This window comes from Protopterus annectens, chromosome 6.part0 (genome assembly GCF_019279795.1).
Source record: "Protopterus annectens isolate FY-2018-M chromosome 6.part0, PAN1.0, whole genome shotgun sequence".
NCBI lineage: Eukaryota > Metazoa > Chordata > Ceratodontiformes > Protopteridae > Protopterus > Protopterus annectens.
In genome coordinates, this window is record NC_056737.1 from 864,471,044 (window position 1) to 864,498,889 (window position 27,846).

The 27,846-nt window shown below is 42.7% G+C and overlaps 1 protein-coding gene across 1 annotated transcript in view; it reads right to left on the reverse strand.

The window, feature by feature from the left end:
• The window catches only part of TECPR2 (tectonin beta-propeller repeat containing 2), a gene marked incomplete in the record, with an annotated part of 1,535,154 nt that overhangs the window by 1,371,036 nt on the left and 136,272 nt on the right, over positions 1–27,846 (reverse strand). The window contains 1 exon segment of the mRNA XM_044074534.1: positions 3,379–3,536. Coding sequence (XP_043930469.1) covers positions 3,379–3,536 — 158 coding nt within the window.

The window sequence follows — 27,846 nt, forward strand, 5'->3', positions numbered from 1 at the left end:
TGTATCCTAGGTGTGCTAGAAGCCTTTTTTCAAACACCAGATGTTGAAGAAGAGTGTCCTTGTCCTCTGCCTGAATGAGACAATCGTCCAAATATGGATCAATTTGAATGTTTCTTTGTCTGCAGTATGCAATTACTGGTGCCAGGCACTTTGTAAAGACCCTGGGCGCAGTAGCTAAGCCAAAGGGCAGTGCAGAAAATTGGTAATGTAAAAAGCCTACTTTGAAGCGGAGGTATCACCTGCAAGATTCCCTTATTGGGATATGCAGGTATGCCTCAAGTCTAGTTACCAACCAGGCATTCTTGCCTAGCATAGGCAGTAGCTGTTGTAAAGTCAGCATTTTAAATTTTGGAATGTTCCGGAACGTATTTAGAATGGATAAGTCCAATATTGGACGCCATGTTTTGTCTTTTCTGGGTACCAGGAAAAGTCTTGAATAAAATACTTGTCCTTTTTCCTTTTCTGGCACTGGTTGAATAGCCCCCCCATATCCATGAGGGAAATTACTTGTTTCTGGGCCTCTGCCCACTGGTTTGGTGGCAGATCTGGCCATCCGTTTGGAATTGGCAACGTGTGGAAATGAAATCTGTACCCCTGGGATACTACGTTTAATACCCACTTGTCCTGGGTAATTAAGCGCCAATTTTGAGCATGAAGTGCTAGTTTTCCCCCCAAGGGGGGCTGCCGAAAGGTAAGTGCTTGGAGATGGCAGAGGAAAGTCCTTGAGACTGTTTACTGTAGGGTTGTACTTTACCTCCTGATTTGGAGGTGGAGGCACCCCATTGCTTTGACCTGCAAGATCCTTGTGATTGAAACCTGCAGCCTTTGGAACATCTGGGATTGCCCTGAGTGGCTCTGTTGGACACAGGAAAGGACAAAGTCTTAGTAGGCCAGTGTCTACTGAACCTGGGTGGCTGCACTTGCAAGAAATCTTTTACAGTTTGCATAGATTTAGCTTTGTCTTCCATCTTTTTTAAAACCTCTTCTGCCTTATTACCAAAACAGACTGTCCTGTTGTAAAAGGGCATCCAACAATTTAACATGATCAGGCAGATTTTGCTCCTTGAGCCAAGCATGCCTTCTTATCACAGATCCAGTTACGGCGGCCCTGCAGGAGGCCTCCAAGGAATCAAAACCACATTGCAAAGTATGCTTTCCATCCTGTTCTGCTGAATGCAATAAATCCTGTAACTCTGTTTTCCACACAATCAGAAATCAACATAATTTTCTGTTTCAGTAAGCCCATAACATGCTGCTGATATTTAAGCATATGAAACTGGCAGTTTAAAGCCCTGATTGCCAAGGTTGCAGACATATAAACCTTCTTTCCCCATCTATCCAGGGCCCTGGAGTCTCTATCAGAAGGGGTAGGACTTTTTGGCTGTAGAAGCCTTAACACCCTTGGGACCCTGAGAAATAATTTCAGGGTCAGCAGCAGGGAACCCTGTAATATCTGTCTGGCTTACTAGGAGCTGGAATCAGGGAATCAGGAGCCATGCTTGATTCCGAGAACACATCATCAACAATGTCTAATACAGGAGGTATTGCCAAAGGCCTATGCTGAGGAAGAAGAAAATCCCTAAGCCTCTTTTTTGATTCTGAGAAGCCCCGACTCCCAATGAAAATGTTCCCTTAAAGTATGCAAAGTCTCTCCACAAGAGTAATCCTCAGGAGGAGAAGCAGAAGGGATGGATTCCTCTGCATCAGAGTCCTCATAAGGTGGAACAGAAAATTCCTGATCAGAAGAAATGGAAACCTGTTCTGAAGATTCATAATCAGTGCCTTGCCTAGGCCTCTTAGCAGGGGGGGGGGTTTGGGAACTCCTGTTCAGGGTAATTAAATCCTCAGCCATTTTGATCATTTGTTTTTTTAGGCATAGGGGCCTGAGCACTTGGCTCATGCGTCAGATTTTTAGACACAGAAGTAGATTTTGGCCTTATTTTTGATGATGGCGTTGGTTTAATATACAAATGTTGAGGCCTGAAAACACCCTCAGAAGCCGGTGCCTGCTCAGCGGCTCCGGACCCATCCAAAGGAGAGACATCCGTGGGTTTAATACTTGCAGAATCTCGCGGCATACCAGACTCCGAATGGGTCTCTGTAGAGGCCTGCGACTCAAAAGTAGCGGGCATCAGGGGCTGCAAAAGCGCCTCACTGAGTACCGGAGAACCGGCGACTGGCTTAGGAGAAGCTTCGTCATCAGTTTTGGACCTAGACGGTCTGTCTCCGTCTTTTTCCTTGCTGAATTCTGGTAGTCGGACTGCTGACCGACGACATTTCAGGATAGTTAAATCTTGAACCAAAATATTTAGAAGCAAAAATATACAGAAGCTTAGTAGTGCGTTGGTTAAATTTAGCACAAAACCGACAGCAAGGCACATTGTGATCAGGGCCAAGGCAAGGAATACAGTACAAATGAAAATCCTTATGAGGTATTTGCTTCCCACAAGTAATACAATTATTAACTTTTATTGACATCTGTAAGGAGCAAGAAAAAGTTTCCCCAACTGGGTATTTACCTTTAGTTTGAAGACTTCGGTTCTGAAACTCGAAAACGAAAATTTCAGGAGTCTGCCGACCAGTACTTGCGAACTGCTTCTGCTTCGGGCACTGCGCGGCAAGAAAGACGGATTAAAATGGCGTCGGCTGCATGTTTTATACCCCGACGACCTGATGTCATGGAAGAGGAGACCGCAACCGACGCAGGACCCAAGACTTTGTTATTCAGGCCGACTGAGGGCAACCTGCCAACAGATTAGCCTAAATGTAATGACTGCAACAGTGAAACACGAAGAACATCAAGGAAAGAATACAAACAATGGTATGTGGGAGAATACCCTAACTCAAATAAAACAGCCTGAAAATAAAGGTAGAAGAAAAAAAAAAGGAAAGGTTAATGGACAGAAAGTCAAGCAAGTTATGTTTAAAGGTAAAGGAAAACAAAAGGAAAGCAATGTTAAATAAAAAAAAAAAACTTCACAAAAAAGGATACAACACTGTTTACTTCTGTAGCTTGACAGCATATATCAGCGTCTGAAAAATGTGGTGACATATGATATTTCAGACATACCAAGACATTGGGGCATTATGTGTAAAGGGAGGAGTTCAAGAGCTGGATCCACGTGTCTGGTAAAAGCTGCAGAGTCAAATCAGATGTTGGATCAGAGATCCATCAGTTGAGGAATCAGATCTTAAGATTCTTTTGCTAATCTAACTTGCTAATCCAATAAATCCAAAATGCTCAGCACGTCCAGGAGTAGTTACTTGAAAGCAAAATTCTTCATCCTCCAGCTTGATTTTCCCCAATCTGTCTCTCACAGAGAAGAATGCAAAGTAAGCTGAACACAAACAAACATGCATTACTTTTACAACACATACCTTTTTCTTGGCTGACTTCCAACTTGTTTAACCATTTTTTCCTCACAGTAGTAAAGCATACTACATTGGTTTGTAGAAGCGAGCAGTATTTTCTGGCTGTAATCCAACTGTACAATAGGAGAAGGCTCCTCCAGGACTAAAACGGGAGTGCAAAGACCCTTAAAAGGAATAAGATGACAAAAATGTTGATTCATTACATTCTAGTATTTTTCTTATTCCTCCATTTTCTTTCCATTTTCATTATCCTTGCCAAATCACTATGCCAATGCCTTCACAAGGAGTATACCTGTATAATGGTATCAACCACACACACGCACAAATTCAAAGTTGGGGCAGTCCCTTACTGGCGGACAAGGCAAATATGCCAATACTTCAAGACAAACTCATGAAAATGTCCAGTAATTTAAGTACTTGGGTACAGGGAAGGACATTTCCCATAAACACAAAAGTAGCTATCACTACACTAGACTGGGGATAACAGCACCCTCTCAACCAGTATCTCAAAAATGCCTTTGAGAAAGCTGTGATGACCTGTTCCCTAGACATAAAGGGAAGGGGGCAGGTACTGGGGAAGTCCTGATTTACTGATGGGGGGAACAGTGGGGTAAAGTTTTCACTGAATCTGTCAGCCAGCAAATTTGCTATATCTACGGAATTTGTATATGTGGTGTCCTTCACCACCATTTCTGAACAGATCTGGGTGCTTCCTTTGAGGTTGTGGACATATGTGAAGAAGGCCTTATGATTCCCTCTAGCAGATGTGGCCAATTTGGACTCAAAGTTTGTTTTGGAGGATTTCACTAGTGCTCTTATTTACTTGTTCAGGCTAAGGAGACATTGTTTCCAATTGGGCACCTGCTCCTTCTTGGTCTTGGACAGCAATTTTCTCCTTTTGTTATAGTGTCCAGCAGACAGGTTTACTCTTCCTTGCAGAGGATGGTTTAGTCCTGTCGGGTATTCCTGATTCCATGCATCTATATAAATTCTCATATAGTGCTTTGGTGTAGTTTTGAATATTGGGGCCAGTTCCTACAGACGTGGAGGGGGCTGTGAAGCTGTTTATACCATCCCTCAGGAGGCTGTAATCAGCTTTGGAGAAGTTTTTATGTCTGATCCTAGCTAGAGGGGGGTTGGGGGAGATGGCGACTTTGAAAGTGACCTCTTTGTGGTCGGATCCTATCACGGAGGATGACACTATAGGGACGCTGCGGTGGTTACTCATGTTGGTTAATACCAAGTCCAAGATATTATCACGTCTTGTAGAATATCAACTAACTGTTCCAAGGCATTTGCATTGACAAAATTCAATATCTTGCATCACCATAAATGTAAAATTGTGGCCCTCATTTAACATTGTGTGTTTGGTCAATGGGCTCTTCTCTCAGTCTAGTGTGACTCATATGCTGAAATATGTGCTCCTTTGGTTGTCTGTCTGTTTTACCTATACAAAAGCTGCTGCAAGAGTGACAGGTAGCAGCATAAATCACGTTTGGTTCTACAGTCAGCATGTGTGTATAAGCTATATTTCTTGCCCAAGATAGGATGTATAAATTCATTGTTGGATGAAATATATTTACTTGAAGTACATGATCTACATGGAAAAGTTCCTTTCCTTGTTCACACAATGTTACTATTCACAGAACTTGAAGTATAACATAATTGTTGTTTGAGGTTTTTATTCCTTTTAAAACTGAATAAAGGTTCTTGCCCAAGTTTTTCTTTCAATCTTGGATCCACCAACAGTATTTTCCAATTTCGTCTTATAACACCACAGACATACTTGATGTCACTTGTATATGTTAGCATGACTATTTGTACTGGAGATGGACTTGTCCTTGGTTTCCATTAAGAACGGATGCGACTGATGCTTTCCAAAGAAAGGTCATGCTCCTTAATGCCTTAATTTGTTGACTTCAGTTATTCCTTTGTCAACTTCTACCTTTGTTGTTGAGGTTATTAGCCAGTTTTGCACAAGCTCACTGGGACTCGTCATTCTCCATATGTAGTCTGGAGACTCTTAATGCTTGATTTTTCACAATATTACAAAATATATGTGGTGGGTGCATGCTGCTTCTGGAAAGTATGTTATTTTTCCAGCATTCTTTTCTATACATCACAGTGTTAATCTCACCTTTAGTATCCCTCGAGATTTTCACATCTAGAAAGGCAGTTGTAATATCAGATGAATGCACTGTAAAATGTAAAAAGTCTTTAGTTGATTCTAAATAACAAACAAATTCTACTAGTTGCTCAGGTGTGCCTTTCCAAAGGAGGTAAAGGTCTTCTAGAAAGCGATTATAAAATTTCAAACATGAGAAAGAAGGGTAATTAGCATCATTAAACATATAGCTGGCTTCCCACTCTGCCAACACCAATATTTTGACAAAGAATAGTGACTATGGCATGAACAAAATTGAACTCGTTTCAGTTTTATTGGATTTAATTTTAGAAAACAATACCTTTTTATTTGAGAGAAACTTTTACTGGCAAAGATGGGGGGCAACAATGGATACCCCCCATGTGCCAACACCTATGTCAATTTGTTGTTTCATAATATTGTGAAAAATCAAGCATTAAAAGCCTCCAGACTACATACAGAGAATGACAAGCAAAACTGGCTAATAACCTCAACAACAGAAGATATAAAAAGATAGAAGTTAACAAAGGAATAGATGAAGTCAACAAATTAAGGCATCAAGGAACATGACCTTTCTTTGGAAAGCATCAATCACATCCATTCTTAATGGAAAATAAGGATAAATCCATCTCCAATACAGTCATGTTAACATATACAAGTGACATCAAGTACGTATTTTATGTTATAAAACAAAATTAGAAAATACTGTTAGTGGATCCAAGATTGAAAGAAATACTTGGACAAGAACCACAATTAATTTTTAAGAGAAATAAAAACCTCAAAAAATAATTATGTCATACTTCAAGTTCTGTGAATAGTAACACTGTGCCAACAAGGAAAGGGACTTTTCCATGTAGATCATGTACTTCCTGTAAATACATTTCATCCAACAATGAATTTATACATCTCATCTTGGGCAAGAAATATAGTTTATACACATACGCTGAATGTAGAACCAAACATGTGATTTATGCTGCTCCTTTCACTCTTGCAGCAGCTTTTATGTAGATAAAAGAGATAGACAACTAAAGGAGCGCATCTCTCACCATATGAGTGACACTAGAAAGAGATATGAAGAGCCCGTTGGCCAAACACACAATGTTAAACGAGGGCAACAATTTTACATTTAAGGTTTTACAAGTGATACAAGAATCTTCATGGAGCTGATGCAGTTGATGAGATGGATAGCTGAACTTAGGGTGGAAAAGCTACCAGGTTGGAACAACCTATCCATTATACCTGCCCTCAAATGGCACAGACTTTCCATGAAAAGATGATCATTCTCTTTTTATATGTAATGCTGATGCTTCAAAGAGAGTGGGTCAAACCTTAATAGGTGTGGCAGCTGAGAAAAGTATTGATTTGACTGCCAAGATATTCATCCAATCGTATCCAGCAACTGTTTTTGTGAATGAAATGATAACTAAGAAGGATGGATTAGGTATCAACAGATGAATCCCAAGGGGCCACCTTGATTATCCATGATCCAAAGGAGAGTTACTTGCTACCAAAAAAGTGCTCAAAATGGACAGTTGAACTTACGGCAGATTACTTAAAGATCTGAACAATAACCTATCCATTACACTAGCTATTAAGGGGCGGAGACTTTTCAGGAAAAGATGATTGCTCTCTGTTTATATGTAATGATGATGTTTTGAAGAGGGTGGGTCAAGCCTTAACAGGTGCGTCACGTGAGAATGGCATTGATTGGCTGTCAAGATTTTCATCCACTTACATCTACTAATTGTTTTTGTGAATGAAATTATGACAAACTGAGAATGATGGATTAGATATCAATAGATAAATGCTAACTGGCCATTTTGGCTATCCATCATTTATACTTTTAGTTTTAAATGCTCAGTAGTGATTACTTCATTAGATCTGAAGAAGGGTTAGCTACTACCAGAAAGCGCTTATTGTTTTGCATTATTTTTACTTTGTTTTTTTATATTAATGCTTAGTCTGGTGACCGCAGTAGTTCTTTTGCTTTTGTTTTTAGTACACTTTTCACTCTGCGGATCTTTAACTGGTGGTTCTGATCCAATAGTTTCAGAGTTATATTATGTACGCATCTCTCTCTCTCATATATATATATATATATATATATATATATATATACATACACACACACACACACACACACACACACACACACACACACACACACACACACACACACACACACAGAGAGAGAAAGAGAGGTTAACAATTAGAATCTTGAAGTTGTTCGGTTGAATCTACTACCAAGTCTAGATGTCGAACGGTGACAATGCTGAACTTGGACACTTTTGAGGTACAGATCTCACCCCCATCTCAATCCATGTTAAAACTCGTCCTGAAATTGCAACTGATTTGTACTAAAACACTACCGGAGTTCGAGGCTGTCAGTTTTTGTGGACATGGGTTGATGATGCAATCATTCAAGAGAGTCTGCTACAAGATTCTGATAGTAAACCATATATATCTATACATACAGTACAGTTGTGTACACTTAACATAAATGAGAGTGTATTCACTGTTGCAGTCATCACATTTCGGTTATCTGCCTGCAGGTAGCCCTCAGCCGGCCTGAATACCAGAGTCTTTGGATTTCTGCGTTGCATGCTGTCGCTTCTTCCTTGATGTCCGGTCGTCAGGGGTATAAAACATACAGCCGAAACAATTACATCAGTTTTTCTTGCCCCAGATGTCAGGTGCCCGCACACAACAGGAAGCAATTATATGGTGTGGTACACCCACAGCAAAAAGCAAATACACATGATATAATATATGGCAAACAAGAAGGAAAGGTAGAGCCAAGAGAAGTCAGGGGGCTGGAGGGAGGGTAACCAGGACGGCAACAGTGAATACACTCGAACATCTACATTTATGGTAAGTGTACACAATTGTACTATGTTCTTCGTGTTTCACTGTTGCAGTCATCACATTTGGGTTGATTCCCAAAGCTAAGGAAGGGAGGAGGAAGTTAAAGAGCATTAGAGCCAGCTATTAATCCCTGCAAGACTGCAGTGGCAAATCCAGCTCTGGATTTAGAAAAGATAGGCAAGTGGTAATGCTTGGTGAAGGTATGTACAGAGCTCCAGGTAGCAGCTTCTAGGAAGTCCCTGATAGGGACCCCTCTCAGAAATGCCACAGAGGTAGATGCAGCCCTGGTGGAATGTGATCTTATCCCCTGTAGGTTTTTCATGGTGCTTGTAGCAGACATGAATGCAATGGGCTATCCATTTGGAAATGGTTTGCTGTGAAATAGCCTTCCCCTCTGCCCCTGCAGCAAAGATAACTAGCAGCTGTTCAGATTTTCTGATAGATTCTATTTGGAGAGGACCAAGCCTAAGTAGTCTGTGCACATCCAGAGAGTGCAGTATTCATTCCTCTTTGTTTTGTGTATTAGGGAAAAAAGCAGGCAAATGAATGGACTGATTTAGGGCCACAGAAGACACCACCTTGGGCATAAAGGAAGGATTAGTCTTGAGTGAAACCCTGTCCACATGGAAGAAGGGCCTGTAATTCAGACACTCTTCTAGCTGAAGTAATGGCTAGAAGGAAGGCTGTTTTCCAAGGAAGGAATTTCAACTCTGCTGTAGCAGCTGGTTCAAAGGGGGGAAGAGTGAGCTTTTCCAATACAAAGTTAAGGTCCCAGGCTGGAGTGGGAGCTCTCCTGGGGGGTCTTAAATGTTTGGTCCCTTTAAGGAATTGCTTTAGCAAGGTATGAGAGAAGAGGGGTGGCTCAGTATTATATGTGCTGAAATGGCAGAGGCATGCATTTTAATTGACGAGAAGGATGGCTCTTGGGGAGCATTTCTATTAAGTACTGTAGAATAGGAATTAAGCTGGGCACCGCTGTGCCCATCTACTGAGCTAGGCTCCAGGAACAGTATTTTTTTCCACTTTTCAGCACAGGATTTTCCAGTACTAGGCCTCCTTGCCTCCAGAATGACATCCAGTACCTGCTTAGTGAGGGATGATAGGAGAGAGCTCAAGGAGTTAGCCAGGCTGCAAGGGTCAGGGTTTGAAGCTGAGGGTGAAGAATCTGGCCCAACTGCTGGGACAGCAAGGAAGGGGTCTGAGGCAGGTGCCATGGTTGTAGTAGTGTCATACTGTGCAAGAGGCGGTGCCAATACTGGCGTGGCCAGTCTGGTGCAATCAATATTGTCCTTGGCTTGTCCCGTTTGATCTTTAGTAGAACCTTTGAGAGGACAGGCAGAGAGGAAAAGGCATAAACTGAGAGGCTTTCCCAGGTGAACGACAGGGCATCCACTTTTCAAGCTTGGCTATGGGGTGTTCTTGTGCAAAATTTGTGCAATTGGTAGTTTTGAGGTGAGGTCTACCTCTGGAGTCCATTTGCTCCTCAAGAGGTTGATATTTTGGGTTCTAGTTTCCATTCGTGTGGGTCCATGAGATTTCCACTTAGGTCATCTGACAGTGAATTTAGTTTGCCTGGCAGGAATTGAGCTTGCAGGTGTACTTGATAGCTGAAGGCTGTGTTCCACAGAGCCATGGCTAGTCTGCAAAGATGGTACAAGTGGGTTCCCCCTGGTTGTTTATGTAACACAACTGTGGTGTTGTCTGTCTTTACCAATAGTTGTCCTGGAAGAATACGGTCTTTGAAGGCTGTCAGAGCATTCTGTACAGCTAAAATTTCTTTTTGATTGATATGCAAGTGCATCTGTCTCGTGTTCCATCTGCTCTGAATGCACTGCCTTGCCATGTGGGCCCCCCCATGCACAGTCTGAAGAGTCTGTTGTTAGGATTTGGGCAGCAGGGGGTAGAGTGAGAGTCCCTTGTTGTGGTAGCAGGCCTCTGTCCACCAAAGGAACTATGTCTTCATACAAGGAATTATAGAAATCATTGTTTCCAGGTCCTGAGAATGTTAACACCATAGGCTTTTTAGATACCATTGGAGTCTCCTCATATGCAGTCTTGCATATGGAATTAGTAAAATGCAAGAGGCCATGAACGCCAGGGCTTACAGTATTTTCCTTGCAGATAGCTGGGGTTTTGTGGCCAATAGTTTGAAGTAGGTTGTGAAATAAACTTGTTTCTCCAGAGTAAGGAATGCCATCTGGGAAGTTGTGTTCAAGCTTGCTCCCAGGAATACAATCAGTTGGCAGTGTACTAGGTGACATTTCTTTTCATTGATGGTGTACCCCAGAGAGGTTAGAAGTTTCTTTATGAATGTCAGGTGTTGTAATAGCAAGTCCTGGCTTTCTGCCTGAATAAGACAATCGTCCAAGTATGGGTAAATTTGAATATTTCTCTGCCTGCAAAATGCAATGGGTGGAGCTAGATACTTTGTGAATACCCTGGGCACAGTAGATAAGCCAAAGGGATGTGCAGAAAACTGATAGTGCATGGAGGCTGAAGTGTAGGTATTTCCTGCAAGATTCCCTTATTGGGACGTGCAGGTAAGCTTCCTTTAAGTCTAGGGTTGCCAGCCAGGCATCCTTGGCTAGCATGGGAAGATGTTGTCCCAGAGTTAGCATTTTGAATTTTGGAACTACCAGAAAGGTGTTGAGATTAGAGAGGTCCAGAATAGGATGCCAGGAGTCGGTCTTTTCTGGGTACCAGAAAAAGTCTTTAATAAAAACCTTGTCCCCTTTGTTCTGCTGGGACAGGCTGAATAGCCCTAATATTGAGAAGAGAGAGAACCTGCTGTTGAGCCTCCGCCCATTGATTTGGGGGTAAGTCTGGCCAACCATTTGGGGTTGGTAGTGTGCGGAAGTGGAATCTGCATCCTTGGAAAACTGTTCAAAACCCATTTGTCCTGGGTAATGAGTTCTCAGTTTTTTGCATGCAGTGCGAGCTTTACTCCTAAGGGAGCAGGTAGTTGAGCAGGGCTTGGAAGGGATAAAAAGTTAGTCATTGTGCCATTTTTCCGTAGGGGGTGGCTTACTACTCCCTGATTTGGAAGTGGGAACCCCCCCCACTGTTTAGGTCTGTGCATAGCCTGAGACTGTAGCCTAGGTGGTCCGCTGTTCCTGGGTCTGGACTGGGAAGCCCTAGAAGGAACTGGAAAGGACCATTTCTTTGAAAGAAAATGCCTACTGAATCTGGGAGGCTGCACATGTAGGAAATCTAACAGTTTGCATAAATTTAGCTTTTTCCTCCATCCTTTTGAGGACTTCTGTTTTGTTGCCAAAAAGGCGGTCTTGGTTTAAGGGAGCATCCAGTAATTTAGCTTTTACATGATCTGGCAAGTTTTGTTCCTTAAGCCAAGAATGCCTTCTTATTGCAGAGCCAGTGACAGCAGCCCTGCAAGATGCTTCTAAAGCGTCAAAACTACACTGCAAAGTATGTTTGCCAAATTGTTCTGCGGAATGCATTAAATCCTGCAATTCTTTGTGTTCAGTACAGTCAGGAATCAATATAATTTTCTATTTAAGTAGCCCCATAACATGCTGCTGATACTTTAACATATGAAACTGGCAATTTAAAGCCCTAATGGCCAAAGTAGCAGAAGTGTACACCTTCTTAACCTATATCTGTCTAAGGATCTAGAATCGCTATCAGAAGGGGTAGGATTTTTGGCAGTAGTAGCCTTAATGCCTTTTGGTCCTTGGGAAATGGTCTCTGGATCCACAGAAGGATTCTTGAAGAGGAACTTGTGAGAGTCAGGTACTCTGTAGTACCGGTCAGGTTTTCTGGGAGCTGGAGGTAAAGTGTCTGGGGTAAGGTTAGATTCCAAGAAAGCATCATCTACAATGTCCAGAACAGGAGGGATAGCTAAAGGCCTGTGTTGAGGTAGTAGTAAGAATTCCCTAAGTCTCTTTTTGGACTCGGAGTAACCCTGGCTTTCCCAGCGGAAATGCTCCCAAAGAGTGCGCAAGGTTTCACCTAAAAAAAATCCTCTGGAGGGGGAAGCAGAGGGAATGGAATACTCTGCATCAGAATCTTCATAAGTAGATAAGGGCAAATCCTGGTAATCAGAAGGAGCACAAATATCAGATTCTTGATCAGAAGAATCCGAAAGAAAATCAGTTCTAGGTCTCTTAGATGGAGAAGTCTGGCTTCCCCTAATTAAGGTAATAAGGTCTTCAGCCATTCTAAGCATTTGTTTTTTAGGCATATGGGCCTGAGCCTGCGGTTTGGTCATCCGTTTTCTAGATGTGGTGCCAGTTTTTGACCTGGATGAAAATGATGGCGTCTGTTTAATATGAATGTCTGTAGGCCTGAATACACCCTCAGAAATCGGTGCCAGCACAGCGGCTCCAGACCCATCCAAGGTATAGACATCCGCAGGTTCCATAGTCGAAGAAGCAACTCGTGGCATACTGGACTCCGAATGGGTCTCAGTAGAGGCCTGTGAATCAGAAGTAGCGGGTATCAGGGGCTGCGAAAGCTCCTCACTGAGTACCGGCGGCCTGCCAACTAGCTTAACGGAAGCATCCTTGGCAGTTTTGGACCTATGTGTCCGTCTCTGTCTTTATCCTTGTGTTTTTTGGAATATTGGTAGTTGGATGGCTTGACGAAGCCATTTCCGAATACACAGAACGAGTATGAAAGTAATTATCTGCACAAATAGCCTGAATACGAATAGTTCGGGCGTTGAACAAGGCACAAAACCGACCACGAGGTGGTCTAAACAGGGGATGTAGTAAAAATGAAAGTCTCTATGAGGTATTTGCTTTCCACAGGTAAAATAAATTAACTTTTACTGACATCGGTTACAGCAAGAAAAAGGATCCCAAACGGGGTACTTAGCATTTTTTTCAAGACTTCGGGTCTGAAACTCGAAAACGAAAATTTCAGGAGCCTGCCAATCGGCACTTGTGAACTGCTTCTGCTTCGGTCACCGCACGGCAAGAAAGGCTGATGTAATGGCATCGGCTGCATGTTTTATACCCCTGACGACCTGATGTCAATGAGAAAGCGACAGCATCCGACCCTGAAATCCGAATACTCTGGTATTCAGGCCGGCTGCGGGCTACCTGCAGGCAGATAACCCAAATGTGATGACTGCAACAATGAAACACGAAATTACATATACATATCTATATCTATCTCTCGATCTCTCTATCTATATCTACATCTATATCTCTATATCTATACATATCTATAGCTCCCCATATATATATATATATATATATATATATATATACACACACACACACATATATATATGGGTCTACTTCATATGATCGAAAGTTCATTTGATAGAAACTCATTTGACTGAGACCATAACACCGAAATTTCAAAGCACTGAAAACCCATTTGACTGAAAACTCATAACACCTAAACATGAAATTTCAAGAATTATGCCCTTTTCCCCAATGTAGTGCGATCCTGGAGTTAGAATATATAGTTACAGGGGTGTGGGGGGCTATACTTCAGACATTTTAAACCATACACATGGAAACTAGTAACTGCAATGAATAACTCTTTGCAAAAAACAATATTTACCTAAACTATGTGAGGGGCTACACCCCCCTAACTATATATTCTAACTCCTTGATCACACTACAGTGGGGAAAAGGGCATATATCTTTAACTGTAATGTTTAGGTGTTATGAGTTTTCAGTCAAATGGGTTTTTAGTGTTTTGAAATTTTGGTGTTATGGTCTCAGTCAAATGAGTTTCTATCAAATGAACTTTTGATCATATGAAGTAGAACCATATATATATATATATATATATATATATATATATATATATAAAAAATATATATAGATATATATATATATATATATAGATATATATGTACATACACACACACATATATATATATATATATACACACACACACACACACACACACATACATCTATATATCTATATAGATCTATGTCAAAATAAATTACCACAACACTGAGTAGCAAAACGCCGAGACGGAAATAACAAATGTTTACATTCACGAAAGCCATGATAGTCGTAAATTTTCCCCTGGTAGTAAACAATTGGCCAACAAAACAAACCGAAGCAAATAAAATACACTCAGCTGGGGGGCTACACCCCCCCCCACAGGCACACATTCTACAACTAAAAATACCAATTCTGACATCGCACTACAGTGGAGAAAAGAACAAAGTTCAGCACAATGGCCGGCTGACTCTCTTTTCACGGCCAAATCTTACAAAGATATGTACATTCGTGAATCCAAACTTTCATCGTTTCTGTCTCTCCATTTTGCAAATCCATCTGTGTGCATATATATTCCACATGTATGACCAACAGACAATGTTAAATAAAATTGTATAATTATATAAAAAATACCATGCCACTGTCAAACCACAGTGTCTCAGATTATCCCTCAAGGAGGATTACAGCAAAGTAATTGCTCCATTTGGTGTTGGCGAGTGATACAAAGAGGTAACAGCAAGGAAGGTGCAACAGCTGAAAATCTGACATACTACTGTTGGTTTGACAAACCAGTTGTGAGGCATCACGACAGATCTGCTGAGACCGCCCGCAAGACAGCTGGCTATCCCCACAATGTGCATTTATCTGAAAGTGATGCAAATCAATCACCCACTACCAAACCCTCATGGCCTCTTACCAAAGAGAACACGAACTTGTTCCTCCTTGTTTGTTCAAATGCCACACTACAGACACATTTTTTTTAATGGAAATCGCACCTAGATGCAGAAGGTTCTGGAATTCCAACAATGGCAGAAGGAAAACTCTCAAACAGGATAATGATGTGAAGACTGACCTCTTATTTGAATCAAAATTCTTTGGGCTATCCTCCTCCTGTCAAAGCCATCAATAAGAGGACCCAAAGTCTAAAGGCTGCTATTGGAGACTCAAAAAAGACTGAACTGAATAGCTGAACAACTGAATTTCATCTGAAGGGAAACTTACTACGCATTTTGTAGTGTCCAGATGGCATCTGATAAACAGTATGGACTGTGCTGGCTGAAGATTTTGATTTTTCATATTTGCAGAAATACTTAAGGATAGAAACAGCTGTAGCAAGTAGTCTCTGGCTTCCATCAGAGTCTGTCTGGTCATAGCCTTGAGGATCCAGTCATCTAAATGTGGGGAAAAGCAGATACCTCATGTCTCAGGTGGGCTGGGACTGCTGCCATTCAACTGAACATCTGGGGGGGTGTGGTGAATCTGAAGGTCAAAGTTCTGTATTGAAAAAGATTGGTTTCTAGCCAGAAACACATGAATCTTCTAGATGCTCTTACTATCCTGATGTGGAGGTAGGCATCCTGAAGATCCATCATGCGCATCCAATTATTTGCCATCAGGCAGGGGAAAATCACTTGCACAGTGATTATTCTGAAGGGGGTCTTTCTGATGTGAAGGTTTAGGCCAATGATGTCTAAATTGGGCCAGAGGTCCTTAGTCTTCTTTTTTGGAACTAAAAAGGATGTTTAATAACATTCCAGTTCTTCTGTGGTGTGGTTGGACCTATTGGATGGCTCTTTTTTTCTAAGAAAGAGAAAGAATTTCTCTTTTGGCTGCTACCCATTGCTACAGTGAAATGCCTGGGAGCAGTTGAGAATCAGTGGATAGGGGATGGGAAAATGGGAAAAACAGAGTCTGGATATCATCGTCCTCACCCAAGAATCCTGCATGACGGCCATCCATGCAGGCGTGTAGACAGAGGAATGCTCCCAGACTGCCGCTGGGACAGAGCAGATGAGAAAGCCTTTAGGGACATCAGTACCATCTGCCCAAAGATGGTACTCGGAATGCCTGATTTTGTTGACCTCTCAACCTCTGGGATGGCATCCTCTGAAGGAGGCCCCCTCTGTCATGGCCATCTGTCAGAGGTGAAGTCATAGGGATGTTGTTGGGGATTATTGAACCACAAGAATTCAGATGCCTTCTGATTCCTGTTGTAGGATCTTTGAGTGGTCTAAAATTTGACACCTATGGCAGAGTGTGATCTTCCTATTCACACCTCAATTTTTCTTTTACAGAAGAGCAAAATAAGGAGGTGCCATCATATAGACCATTCAGGAAGGATACCTTAAGTTATTAAACATCACAATAGTAGAGTTCGGTATGACACCATCATAACGCCTTTGTCCACTACCCTGGCTGCTCCATCGGCAACATTGTGTAAGAGCCACATGGAGAGGCTTGTACTGTCAGCATTGCTCCAAGTCGGTCTCTAATTACTTTCTAGACACTGGTGTGGTGGCAACTTTTTCAGAGAGAGTCTAAAGCAAGCTCTGCTAAATCTCTCTGAAACTAGTTCAGGTGTATGTCATAATTAAACTCTCAGGGCAAAAGTGCCCGAGGCGTATTCATGTTTCCCTATTCTCATCACTACCCTGGACTCATTGATGGGCAGACAGATAGCAGATGGATCAGATAACTCTCACTTGGTGGTTGTTGCTATGATCAAGACTCCATCAGATGTCCCCTTTATCTAATGGTAGCTATCCTTAGAGGAGAACCACATCCACTGACTCAAAAAACATGTTTATTTCATCACAATTTGGTGTTTGGCACATTTTAACACCACTCTGGGACTATTTACAGGTTTTTAAATATTGTTATAAGTAATTTCTGAGTTTGACCACATAAGGTCTGGCATCTTGAAGTAATTTCAATTAAGGCTGCCTCTAGGTATCCCACAATGCAACGCTTGTCTATAAAACAATTACATCACGCAGGCCTCTTTCTTTCTAAAGCTCTTGTTATTGCATTGATTTTACATGCATACACTGCTGTCTTTCAGTCAGTTAGTTTTAAGTAAGAGTTCAGGTCATTCATTGACTACTTAAAACACAAACAGTGCAAATGCCACAGGACAGACTCCAAATTGCTTTTTACTGCTGCTTATTTTTGGAATGGCTAAACTGCAGTCTTTTGTGAAGCCTGAATTGTACTACTTTGACTCATTTCCCATCCCCCTTCACACCTAACTTCCCTAGCTGTCTAAGTGCTAAGGGTAATTTGGGCTGTTACCTGCAGTGATTGACAGCTCACAGTAGGAGACTTTATTCGTGTACTGTTTCCTTGTTCTAGCTTTTACTTTCTGTATGGGTAGGGGAAGAACCACGGAGCTGTGACATCACTGCATGGGTGGGTTTTTAGGACAGTCATGGTGGTGTCAATTTGGGGAGGGAATTGGCCAGAAAACTACCTGTATTCAGTGGCCTTGATGACATCAGTGAATTGGAGACTGCAGCAAGCTTTTCCAGGGTGGGCTAAAGGTTTTTTGAAAGTGAAACCGCCACAGTACAGTAAAGTACTGTTCTAGTGGAGAGAGACAGTCAATTTAAAATATTTTAAATGCTGTATTGTTGTTTATTCATAACAGGGACAGCAAATAGGGAGAAAAGGGACAGAAAAATTGAGCATTTAATAATAGAATCCCATTGTTGTCCTTTAAGTATATGGAAAACGTTATCATGCTTTTTTATGATGACTTTTGAGGGAACAGGTTCCAGCTATATCCTCCTAGCGGCAAAATCTATTAAATGATTGGCAGGAGGGAACACCCAGGAGGCACATGGCTCTGTAGGTCGCGATCCCCATTTTTCATCAATTCCAGAATGACAGTGTCGCTCTTCCCTCTCTAACATAGATGACAAACAGGCGGGGTATCTCGTTTAGATGCTTTATTACACAGTAACACATCAGGATGGATAGCAGCATCATAACATATAAACAAACTGATTGACAGACCTTACAGATATGCATGTTTACATCTCAACAGCTTACTACTAAATGGCAATCAGGCTTGCACTTGGTCAGTATTTATACACTTGGCAAGCTCTACATCCTCACTTTTAAAAAAGATTGCCCTTAGCTGAAAATAACATTGGAGTTAACTTGCATTGCTACAGACATTAGAAATAAACACAATGTTCTTGTCCAAATTGCCATGTAGCTATAACATGGTCTGGAGATGTGACTGGATTTGATAATCTGGACTGGGTATAGCAAAAGGGGCAGTCTTTGGTTAACAACTCTATCAGGAACTTCTGTATTCATCAGAGGAACGGGAATATTCTCTGGAACATCCTCTGGAACTGGAACACTCGATAACTCACTCTGAAATAAAGACTCTTTCACAGACTATGTGCTGTGGTACAAGCTCAGACACCAGCATCAAATGCTTCCGATTCTGCCTAAAAACTCTATTCCTTTTGATTCCACAATGTACAATCTTAGCTCTGAGCAAATATTCTTCAAGACTCCAATCCGATCATAACATCTGGACATTTGTATCCTTACTACTCACAATGGATTGAGCAGTTTTCTGGTCTTATAGTAGGACTTTTGGGTTAACCGCATCTTCAACAGATTGGTTTTCATTGACCTGTTGTTTTTAACACATGGAACCAACAATTGACTACTGACTGGTAACATGGTTCTGGTTTGTCACGACAGAAGTCTCTGGGTAGGTGAACCAAGATGCTTATCATGAGGAATATTTCTGAGATTCAGGAAAACATCACTATTGCCCTGTTCTGACTTCTCTAGTAACTGCTTTGCACTTTGAACTGTACGTTCTGCCAAACCATTTGACTGCGGATACTCTGGGCTATCCGGATCATGAGTGAAGTCCCACTCTTCGGCAAATCTTTTGAACAGTTGGCTTGTAAACTGTGTGGTATTGTCAGATATAACTTTGTGCAGACTACCATGGACTGCAAAATGACACTTCATCTTCGTGATGACAGTATTGGATGTTAGATTAGAAAGTAGGTTAATCTCAAACCAATTTGAATAACAGTCTACTAAACACCAAATAACATTGACCACTCCATTCGAAAATGTCAGTAGCTACTGTTGACCAAGGTAGTTCAGGAATCTGGTTTAGCTGAACTGGTTCTTTCTGTTGATGTGTCTCAGGCAGGTATGACCCCTAGCCCTAAGCAGCTTCCCATCTTCACCATGAATGATATCCCAATACCAACAAAAAACAAAAAAATAATTGACTTCAACAAATGGCTTAGTTTCTGGTGTCATTCCAAGGGGATCCAGCATCTGCCTGCCTGGGATGACATGGTTGACGGGCCTCGATACTTTGCCAGTGATGGCCTTCACCCGTCACCACTGGGTTTCCGGATCCTGGCCAAGGCTCTCGCCTTCCCCATTGTGGATTTTTTAGGCAATGTCTCAGACAAACCTTCCAACATAAGATCTGTCAAAAAACAAATTGAAGGTCATGCCGCTTAACACTAGCAGCCTTAACCTGAAAGTGGACTCAATGGAGGCTCTCCTTACACTGGAAGATGCAGATGTCTGTGCGGTCACGGAAACTTGGTTCAGAGCACCCCTGCCTTACCATGTTATACTTCATTCCACACATTCTGACCCCAAAATGAGGTCAGGAAGACTAAGGGTGGTGGAGTTTCTACCTTCATTAAGGACAGGCACACGTCCAGACTGGTTTGCCAGCATGATGCACTGGAACTACTCCAGGTACAACTGACAGTTGGCAAGACATCCATCCAAGTTATAGCTAGCTATAGACCCCCCTCCATGACTCAGGACACCCACTCCTCGGACCTGGATCTTCTTGATCCATCAAGGTACCCCCTAATACCCTGATACTTGGGTGACTTCAACTACCCCACCACAGACTAGGTGAACTATTCTTGCATTAATGCACTCTCTCAACGATTCCTCGACTTCATCAGTTCCAACGCACTACACCAGCTCGTCTAATTCCCCAGAAGGGGAGATAACATTCTGGACTTGGTTTTCACCAACATGGGCAACTGCTGCACCACTCCCATAATATGTTCTTCCCTGGTGAGATTAGATCAGACTGCCTCATTCGAAGTTTCTATCAAACCAACCCCCCCAGTTGTAATCAAGCTAAAAAGCTTCTCAAAAGCAGACTACAACCTCCTAAGGGAGGGTATCTGTAGCTTCACACCACTGCCCCCCTTCAGAGGATGCAGACAGCTATGCTGAACAGTACGCCAATGCAGTATACAAGCACCTGTACAACTGCATGGACTCAGCCATATCTAAAAGAACTAAAACCTCCTCCACAAGGAAATACGAACCTGTTTAGTGGACATCCTCTATCAACAGGCTTTACAACAAAAAGAAAAAAAATGTTGTCCAAGGGTAAAAAGGAAGAAATTTCAAATTGGAAAAACTCTCTCCTTAGCCTCAAAAAGCAAATTTGATCACTAGTGAAAACCAAGGCCAATTATGAATCAAAGCTAGCCTCTAAAACAAAGGGAAAGTCTAAAGTCTTCTTCAGTTACATCAGGAGCCTCCATAGCAAAGCTCAGGTTTGTTCCAAATTAGTACTTAACAGTATCATTTACACTGATCCTGTTGACTTAGCCAACCTGCTAGCAGATAGGCTCAGCACAACTTTACCCCTCCCCCACAAAAGGCCCTTTCAACATCCCCGATACTTGTCTCGCACCTCACATCTCCATAAATCATGTGTTACAGGCTCGATCCAAGGCAAAGAACACAGCTTCCATGGGACATGACAGTATCCCAGGAAGTATTCTGCACCATCTCCAGCAAGAACTGGCTTTACCATTGCGCACCCTATTCAACCACATCCCAAGTACAGGCTTCATTCCAGCAGAGTAGAGAGAACTGCCACCGTCATCCCATTGCACAAAGGTGATACCACTACTGACCCTGGAAACTATCGCCCCATTAGCTTGACAAGTCTAATCTGTAAAGCCTCATAAACAAGGACATAGGCAATCTCCAAGCACTTGACCCCACCCAGTCAGGACTCGTCAAGGGCAGGTCTTGCCTGTTGAACCTGGTTGACTTCTTTGAGACTGTCACCAAGGTCCTGGATGAGGAAAGGTCAGTGCACACCGCTTACCTTGACTTGGTCATGGCCTTTGACACAGTCCCCCACTCGGGCATCATCAAAAAGCTAACACAACTTGGAGTTGATTTCCATCTCATCAGGTGGGTGGCCAACTGGCTCACCGATAAGACCCTCAAAGTCAGAATAGGCACCTCCAATAGCAGACCTGTCACTAGTGGAGTTCCCCGGGGATCTGTCCTGGGACTCCTACTGTTTTGGCATCTATTAATCAGAGGTCCAGGCAAAGACAAAAGGCCTGTGGCTGACCAAGTTTGTGGACCGCTGTAAGTTGGGTGCTGTCACTGACTCCCCAAATGAATTTAACATACTGCAAGAGGGTCTCATAGCAACTAATGACTGCTGCCAAAGTCATGGCCTCAAACTAAATGCAAAAAAATATATCATACCATTTGGCAAAAACATGACCCCTACTGATTACTACATCAATGGCAACCCCCTAAACACAACCTGTGGCAAGAGACCTGAGCACTCAGGTTGATAACCTCACAAGCAGTGACCAGAAAAGCCTTTTACTTGGTTCATCTTATAAGTAAAGGGATCGCATCTGGAAAAAAGGAGGTTATTATCTCTATATACTCCTCCCTCATTAGACCAATAATTGAGTATGATGCCCAGTTTGGGATGTACCTCTCCAAACATCTGCACCAACTGGAAAGGCCACTGAAATACCTCACAAAGGGAATCTATGGCCTCCAACATCTGTCTTATGCAGACAGGCTCAAATCACTATCACTCTGCTCTGTATCGTACATATTGCTCAGGGGTCATCTGCGTCTCGTCTACAAGGCAATCTTGGACCATGCCCTATTAGAGATGCTCCATATCCATAAAAAGTATAGTTTTGTACCTACCATAAATGTAGATGTTCGAAGATCCACATTGCTGCAGTCCTTACTTATGGGTAGTCCGCTGTCCTCGGTCGGCCCGAATACCAAAGTATTAGGCTGACGTCGGTCATGGGCGCACAGCCCTGACATCAGAGCGTCAGGGTATAAAAGCGCATGACCGACGTCATATCCTCAGTCTTTTCTTGCCCCAGATGTCAGAAGGCCCTAAAGGAAAGGCCACAGCCAAAAAACAGAGTAACTTCCCAAAAGATATGCCCAACTACAGCCATCACCAAAACCATATAACCATGCTAAGCTACAGAGGGGAAGGAGGGAGGGAAAATTGGACTGCAGCAATGTGGATCTTCGAACATCTACATTTATGGTAGGTACAAAACTGTACTATGTTCTTCATCTCACATTGCTGCAGTCCTTACTTATGGGTAGAATCCCAAAGCAACGGGAAAGGGAGGTTGGAAAAATCATAAAGCATTAGGGGCTGCTAAAATGCCCTGTAAAATTGCAGTGGCAAATCCAGCCCTAGACTTAGAATAAAGAGGAAGGTGGTAATGTTTAGAAAAAGTATGTACTGAACTCCAAGTGGCTGCTTCCAAAATATCCTTTGTAGCTACCCCTTAGAAAGGCAGTAGAAGTTGCAGTAGCTCTAGTGGAATGAGGTCTGATCCCAGTCGGAATCTCCTTACCATGATGGGAATAACAAAAGAAATACAAAACCCAATCCATTTAGAAATAGTTTGTTTTGAAACAGGTTTACCCTGTGAACCCAAAGCAAAAGAAACAAACAACTGCTGAGACTGTCTGAACTCCTTGGTTCTGCTCAAATAATAACGCAACTGCCTGTGAATATCCAAAGTATGCAAAATCTTCTCCCCTTTATTTTGAGGATTTGCATAAAAAGTAGGCAAATGAATAGTTTGGTTTAAGGCCACACTAGAAACCACTTTAGGCATAAAGGAAGGATTAGTACGCAAAGATACCCTATCCTTATGAAAAATCAAGAAAGGCTCCACTGCCATAAGGGCCTGTAATTCAGAAACCCTTCTTGCAGAAGTAATGGCCAACAAAAAAGCAGTTTTCCATGACAAATACTTTAACTCACCCGTAGCTGCAGGCTCAAAAGGTTGTAGAGTAAGCTTTTCCAACACAAAATTGAGATCCCAAGCAGGAGTAGGAGCTCTACGTGGGGGTCTTATGTTCTTTGCCCCTCTGAGAAACTGCTTAAACAAAGGATGAGAGAATAAAGGAGGGTCACAGTCATAATTAGCCGAAATGGCTGCAGCATGAACCTTTATGGAGGAGAAGAACAAACCTTTGTCTAATAACTCAGTAAGATATTGTAAGGAAGCACTCAAATTAGGCTTGGAAACATCAAAGTCCTTCCCTTTGCTCCAAATAAAAAATCTCCTCCATTTATCAGCATAAACTTTCCTTGTACTAGGCCTCCTGGCCTCCAAAATAACATTCAAAACTTGTTGTGGAAGCTGAGAACCTCCAGAATCTAAAACAGAATATGCCAGGCTGTTAGATGCAGAGACTGAATTCTGACATTGAGAAAGTGATTGCCCTCCTGAGACAAAGGTGTGGAATCAAAGGCAGAGGCCATGGAGGCTCTCGGACCAAACTCCTCAGTAGTGGGTACCAGTGTTGTCGAGGCCAATCCGGTGCTATCAGGATCATGGATGGCTTGTCTTGTCTGGCCTTCAAGAGAACCTTGGGCAGAAGAGGTAGAGGTGGAAAGGCATATACATGAAGATTGTCCCAACTAAATGACAGAGCGTCCACCTTCCAAGCTGTGGGATGAAACCCTTTTGTGCAAAACTTTGGCAACTGGTAATTTAGTGGAGAAGCGAACAGATCTATGTCTGGAGTTCCCCATGACACTGTCAACTTTTGAAATACCTGAGGATCCAATTTCCACTCGTGAGGATCCACTATTTGTCTGCTCAATACATCTGCTAAGGAGTTCTGTGCTCCTGGTAGAAATCTTGCCTGAAGATTGAGGTTGTAACTGAGAGCTGTCTCCCACAAAATCATCGCTTGTCTGCAAAGAGGGTACGAATGAGTTCCCCTTGCTTGTTGATGTACCACATGACAGTTGTGTTGTCTGTTAGAATCAACACCTGCCCTGGGTGAAGTAAATCCTTGAAAGCCATTAATGCAAATTGTACTGCTAACATCTCCTTCAAGTTGATATGCAAATGTTGAAGTCTGGCAGGCCACGTGTCTTGCACCCATTTCCCATTGAGGTGTGCTCCCCAATCCTTGTCCGAGGCATCCGTCGTTAGAATCTGACTCGCCTCTGGTCGGGTCACAGAGAGTCCCTTGTTTAGGTGACATTCCTGAGCCCACCACAAAAATTCCTTCTGAATGCAAGGTATCATTTGAATGACAGTGTCTAGATCCTGGCAGTGTTGTGTCCATAGATTTTGAGATACCATTGAAGCTTCCTCATATGCAATTTGGCATTGGGAAGCACCAGAATACAAGATGCCATGAACCCCAAGGCTTGAAGGACTGTCCTTGCAGTCAGCCTGGACTGTAGAGACATTTGATGGAAATAAAGTGAAAGACTTTTCTGTTTGTCCGGGGTCAAAAGGCCATCTGGGAAGCTGTATTCAGTCTCACACCCAGAAAGCACATGTCCTGAGAGGGTACTAGACTGGACTTTGTTTCATTCACAGAATACCCTAGGCATCTTAACACTACCATCACATACCGTAGATGCTGAAGAAGCTTGTCCTTGTCTTGTGCAATAATCAGGCAATCGTCCAAATAAGGATAAATTTGTATTCCTTCCATCCTGAAAAAGGCTATCACTGGAGCCAGAACCTTTGTGAACACTCTGGGCAGTAGATAAGCCAAAGGGCAATGCAGAGAACTGATAATGTAAATTTCCAGCTCGAAACGCAGGTACTTCCTGCAACTGGGCCTGATAGGAACATGAAGATAAGCCTCTTTTAGATCCAGAGTTACCATCCAGTGATCTTTTCCCAGCAGAGGCAAAAGCTGTTGTAATGTCAACATTTTGAACTTTGGAATGTCCAAATAAGTGTTGAGGAGAGATAAATCCAAAATCGGTCTCCACGTGTTCCCTTTCTTTGGTACTAGAAACAGGCGGGAATAAAACCCTAGACCCACTTCTGAAGGAGGTACTGGCTGTATGGCTCCCATGTGAAGAAGTAATGAAATCTGTTTGTGAGCCTCCATCCTTTGCCGAGGAGGAATGTCTGGCATACCTTTGAAAGGAGGCAATGTATGGAAATAAAACTTGTAACCTTTGTTTATAATGTCCAACACCCATTTGTCTTGGGTGACTAAAAACCAATTTTGCTTGAAGAGAGCTAGCTTTCCTCCCAAAGGAGCTGCCAGGCAAGAAGAATCTGGCAGCTGAAAATGCAGGTCATTGGGCCTGTTTACGAAAGGACTGGCCCCAACTCCAGGTTCTAGGCCTAAAGGTACTCTGAGCTCTGCCCCTACCACGCCTAGATCTACCCCTAGACTGGGAATCAGAAGAAGGGTACGTCCACCCCTTAGCAGGCCAATTTCTACTAAACTTAGGAGGTTGAACCTGCAAAAAATCTTTAACAGTCTGCATAGACTTAGCCTTGTCCTCCATTTTCTTCAAAACAGACTCCACAGGAGGACCAAACAACACTTCGGACTGTAAAGGGGCATCCAGAATTCTAGACTTAACATGTTCAGATAAATTCTGATCCTTAAGCCAGGCATGCCTACGAAGAACTGAACCAGTGGCAGCCACTCTAGAAGAAGCTTGCATAGCATCAAAGCCACACTGCAAAGAATGTTTCCCCACCTGTTCAGAAACATGCACCAAATCTTGCAATTCTTTACACTCTATGCCCTCCGCCAAAGCATCCACTTTAGATTTTAGCTGAGAAAGGAGGAAATTCTGATATTTCAACATATGAAACTGGCAATTTAAAGCCCTCATTGCCAAAGTAGAAGAGGTGTACACCTTCTTACCCCATCTGTCCAAAGCTCTAGCTTCCTTATCTAGAGGAACCGGATTCTTTACAACAGAAGCCCTAACACCCTTAGGCCCCTGACTAATAGTTTCTGGGTCCGCCCTAGGACTCTTATATAGGTATTTATGAGCCTCAGGTACCCTATAATACCTGTCCGGTTTAACTGGTGCAGGAGGCATAGAATCTGGATTAAATGAGGCCTCGAAAAACATCCTGAACAACATCCAAAACAGGAGGAATAGCCAAGGGTCTGTGCTGTGGTAAAACAAGAACTCTCTAAGCCTCTTTCTGGAATCTGAGTAATCCTGTCCTTCCCACTTAAAATGTTCCCTCATAGAGTGTAAGGTTTCTGAAAATGAAAAATCCTCTGGAGGGGAAGCAGAAGGAGTAGAATCCTCTGCATCGGAATCCGAATAAGGAGGAAAATCTTGAATATCCTCAGCAGAAGACTCAGAATCATCTGAGGCCTGCTCCAAAATTTCCAACTCTGGCTCTACCCTGGGCCTCTTATCAGGAGGGGGCATGGAACCTCTAATTAAAGAAATCAAGTCTTCTGCCATTTTAAGCATATACTTCTTAGGTACAGACCCTGAAGAACCAGAACTAACTCTAGAAGAAGGCAAAACAGTCCTGCCCTTAGAAAGAGCCCTAGAAACAGTAGCAGAAGGCCTAACCCCCTTAGGCAAAGAAGGGAGAATAGTAACCTGAGAGGCCCCTTCAGCCTGACCTGACTCCTGTGATGCCACATCCTGTAAAATCAAGGTTTCCCCCTGAGACTCAACAGAAACTTCAGCCGGATCCACCTGTTCCACTGCAGTCTCTAAAGGACCGGCGTCCGAAATGGACGAATCATCCTGTCTAGGCTTTACAGATTTGTCTTTACGCTTCTTCGTGGAAGCGGGCGTCGGAGGATCCGACGGCATATTATAATTACACCGTTTGCCAAAACTAACCTAGCGCAATCTAGCCTTCTCTTAATAGTGCGCTTATTAAACCTAGCACAAAACCGACACCCAACTACGTCGTGCTCCGGTCCCAAGCAAGGGATACAAAGCGAGTGGTAATCCCTATGCGGTATCTGCTTCCCACAAGAAATACAATTATTCACTTTTTCTGACATCCGTAAACAACTGAGGCAAGAAAAACAAAAATGCTCAACGGGTACTTAGCCCAACTTGGTATGTCTGAAACTCCGAAAACGAAAAATTTCAGAAAGCCGAACCGGCACTTGCAACGCTGCTTCTGCATCGGACCATGCGGCAAAAAAGACTGAGGATATGACGTCGGTCATGCGCTTTTATACCCTGACGCTCTGATGTCAGGGCTGTGCGCCCATGACCGACGTCAGCCTAATACTTTGGTATTCGGGCCGACCGAGGACAGCGGACTACCCATAAGTAAGTACTGCAGCAATGTGAGATGAAGAACATCTCCTCACACACTACCAGCTCAAAAGTCCTGAATCTAATATGCGACATCAACAAAACCTGATGGAGAGAGGTTGTCACCCAGAGGCTGCCCAGTCTCAGGAACAGACTCCCCATACACATCAAACAGAGCACCTCACTGAGGATCTTCAAGCGTAACCATGATGAGTGGATGGGTAACCACAAATTTGTCCCAGGGTGTCCCTCATTGACAGGGGCATTAGGTGCTGACTGAGGTTTCTTTTTGGGGATAAACTCTTGGCTAGGCTTGTAAGGGCCTCAGGGCCATTAGCCTAGTAACCTCCTATGATGTGACTAAGTATGACTACACACA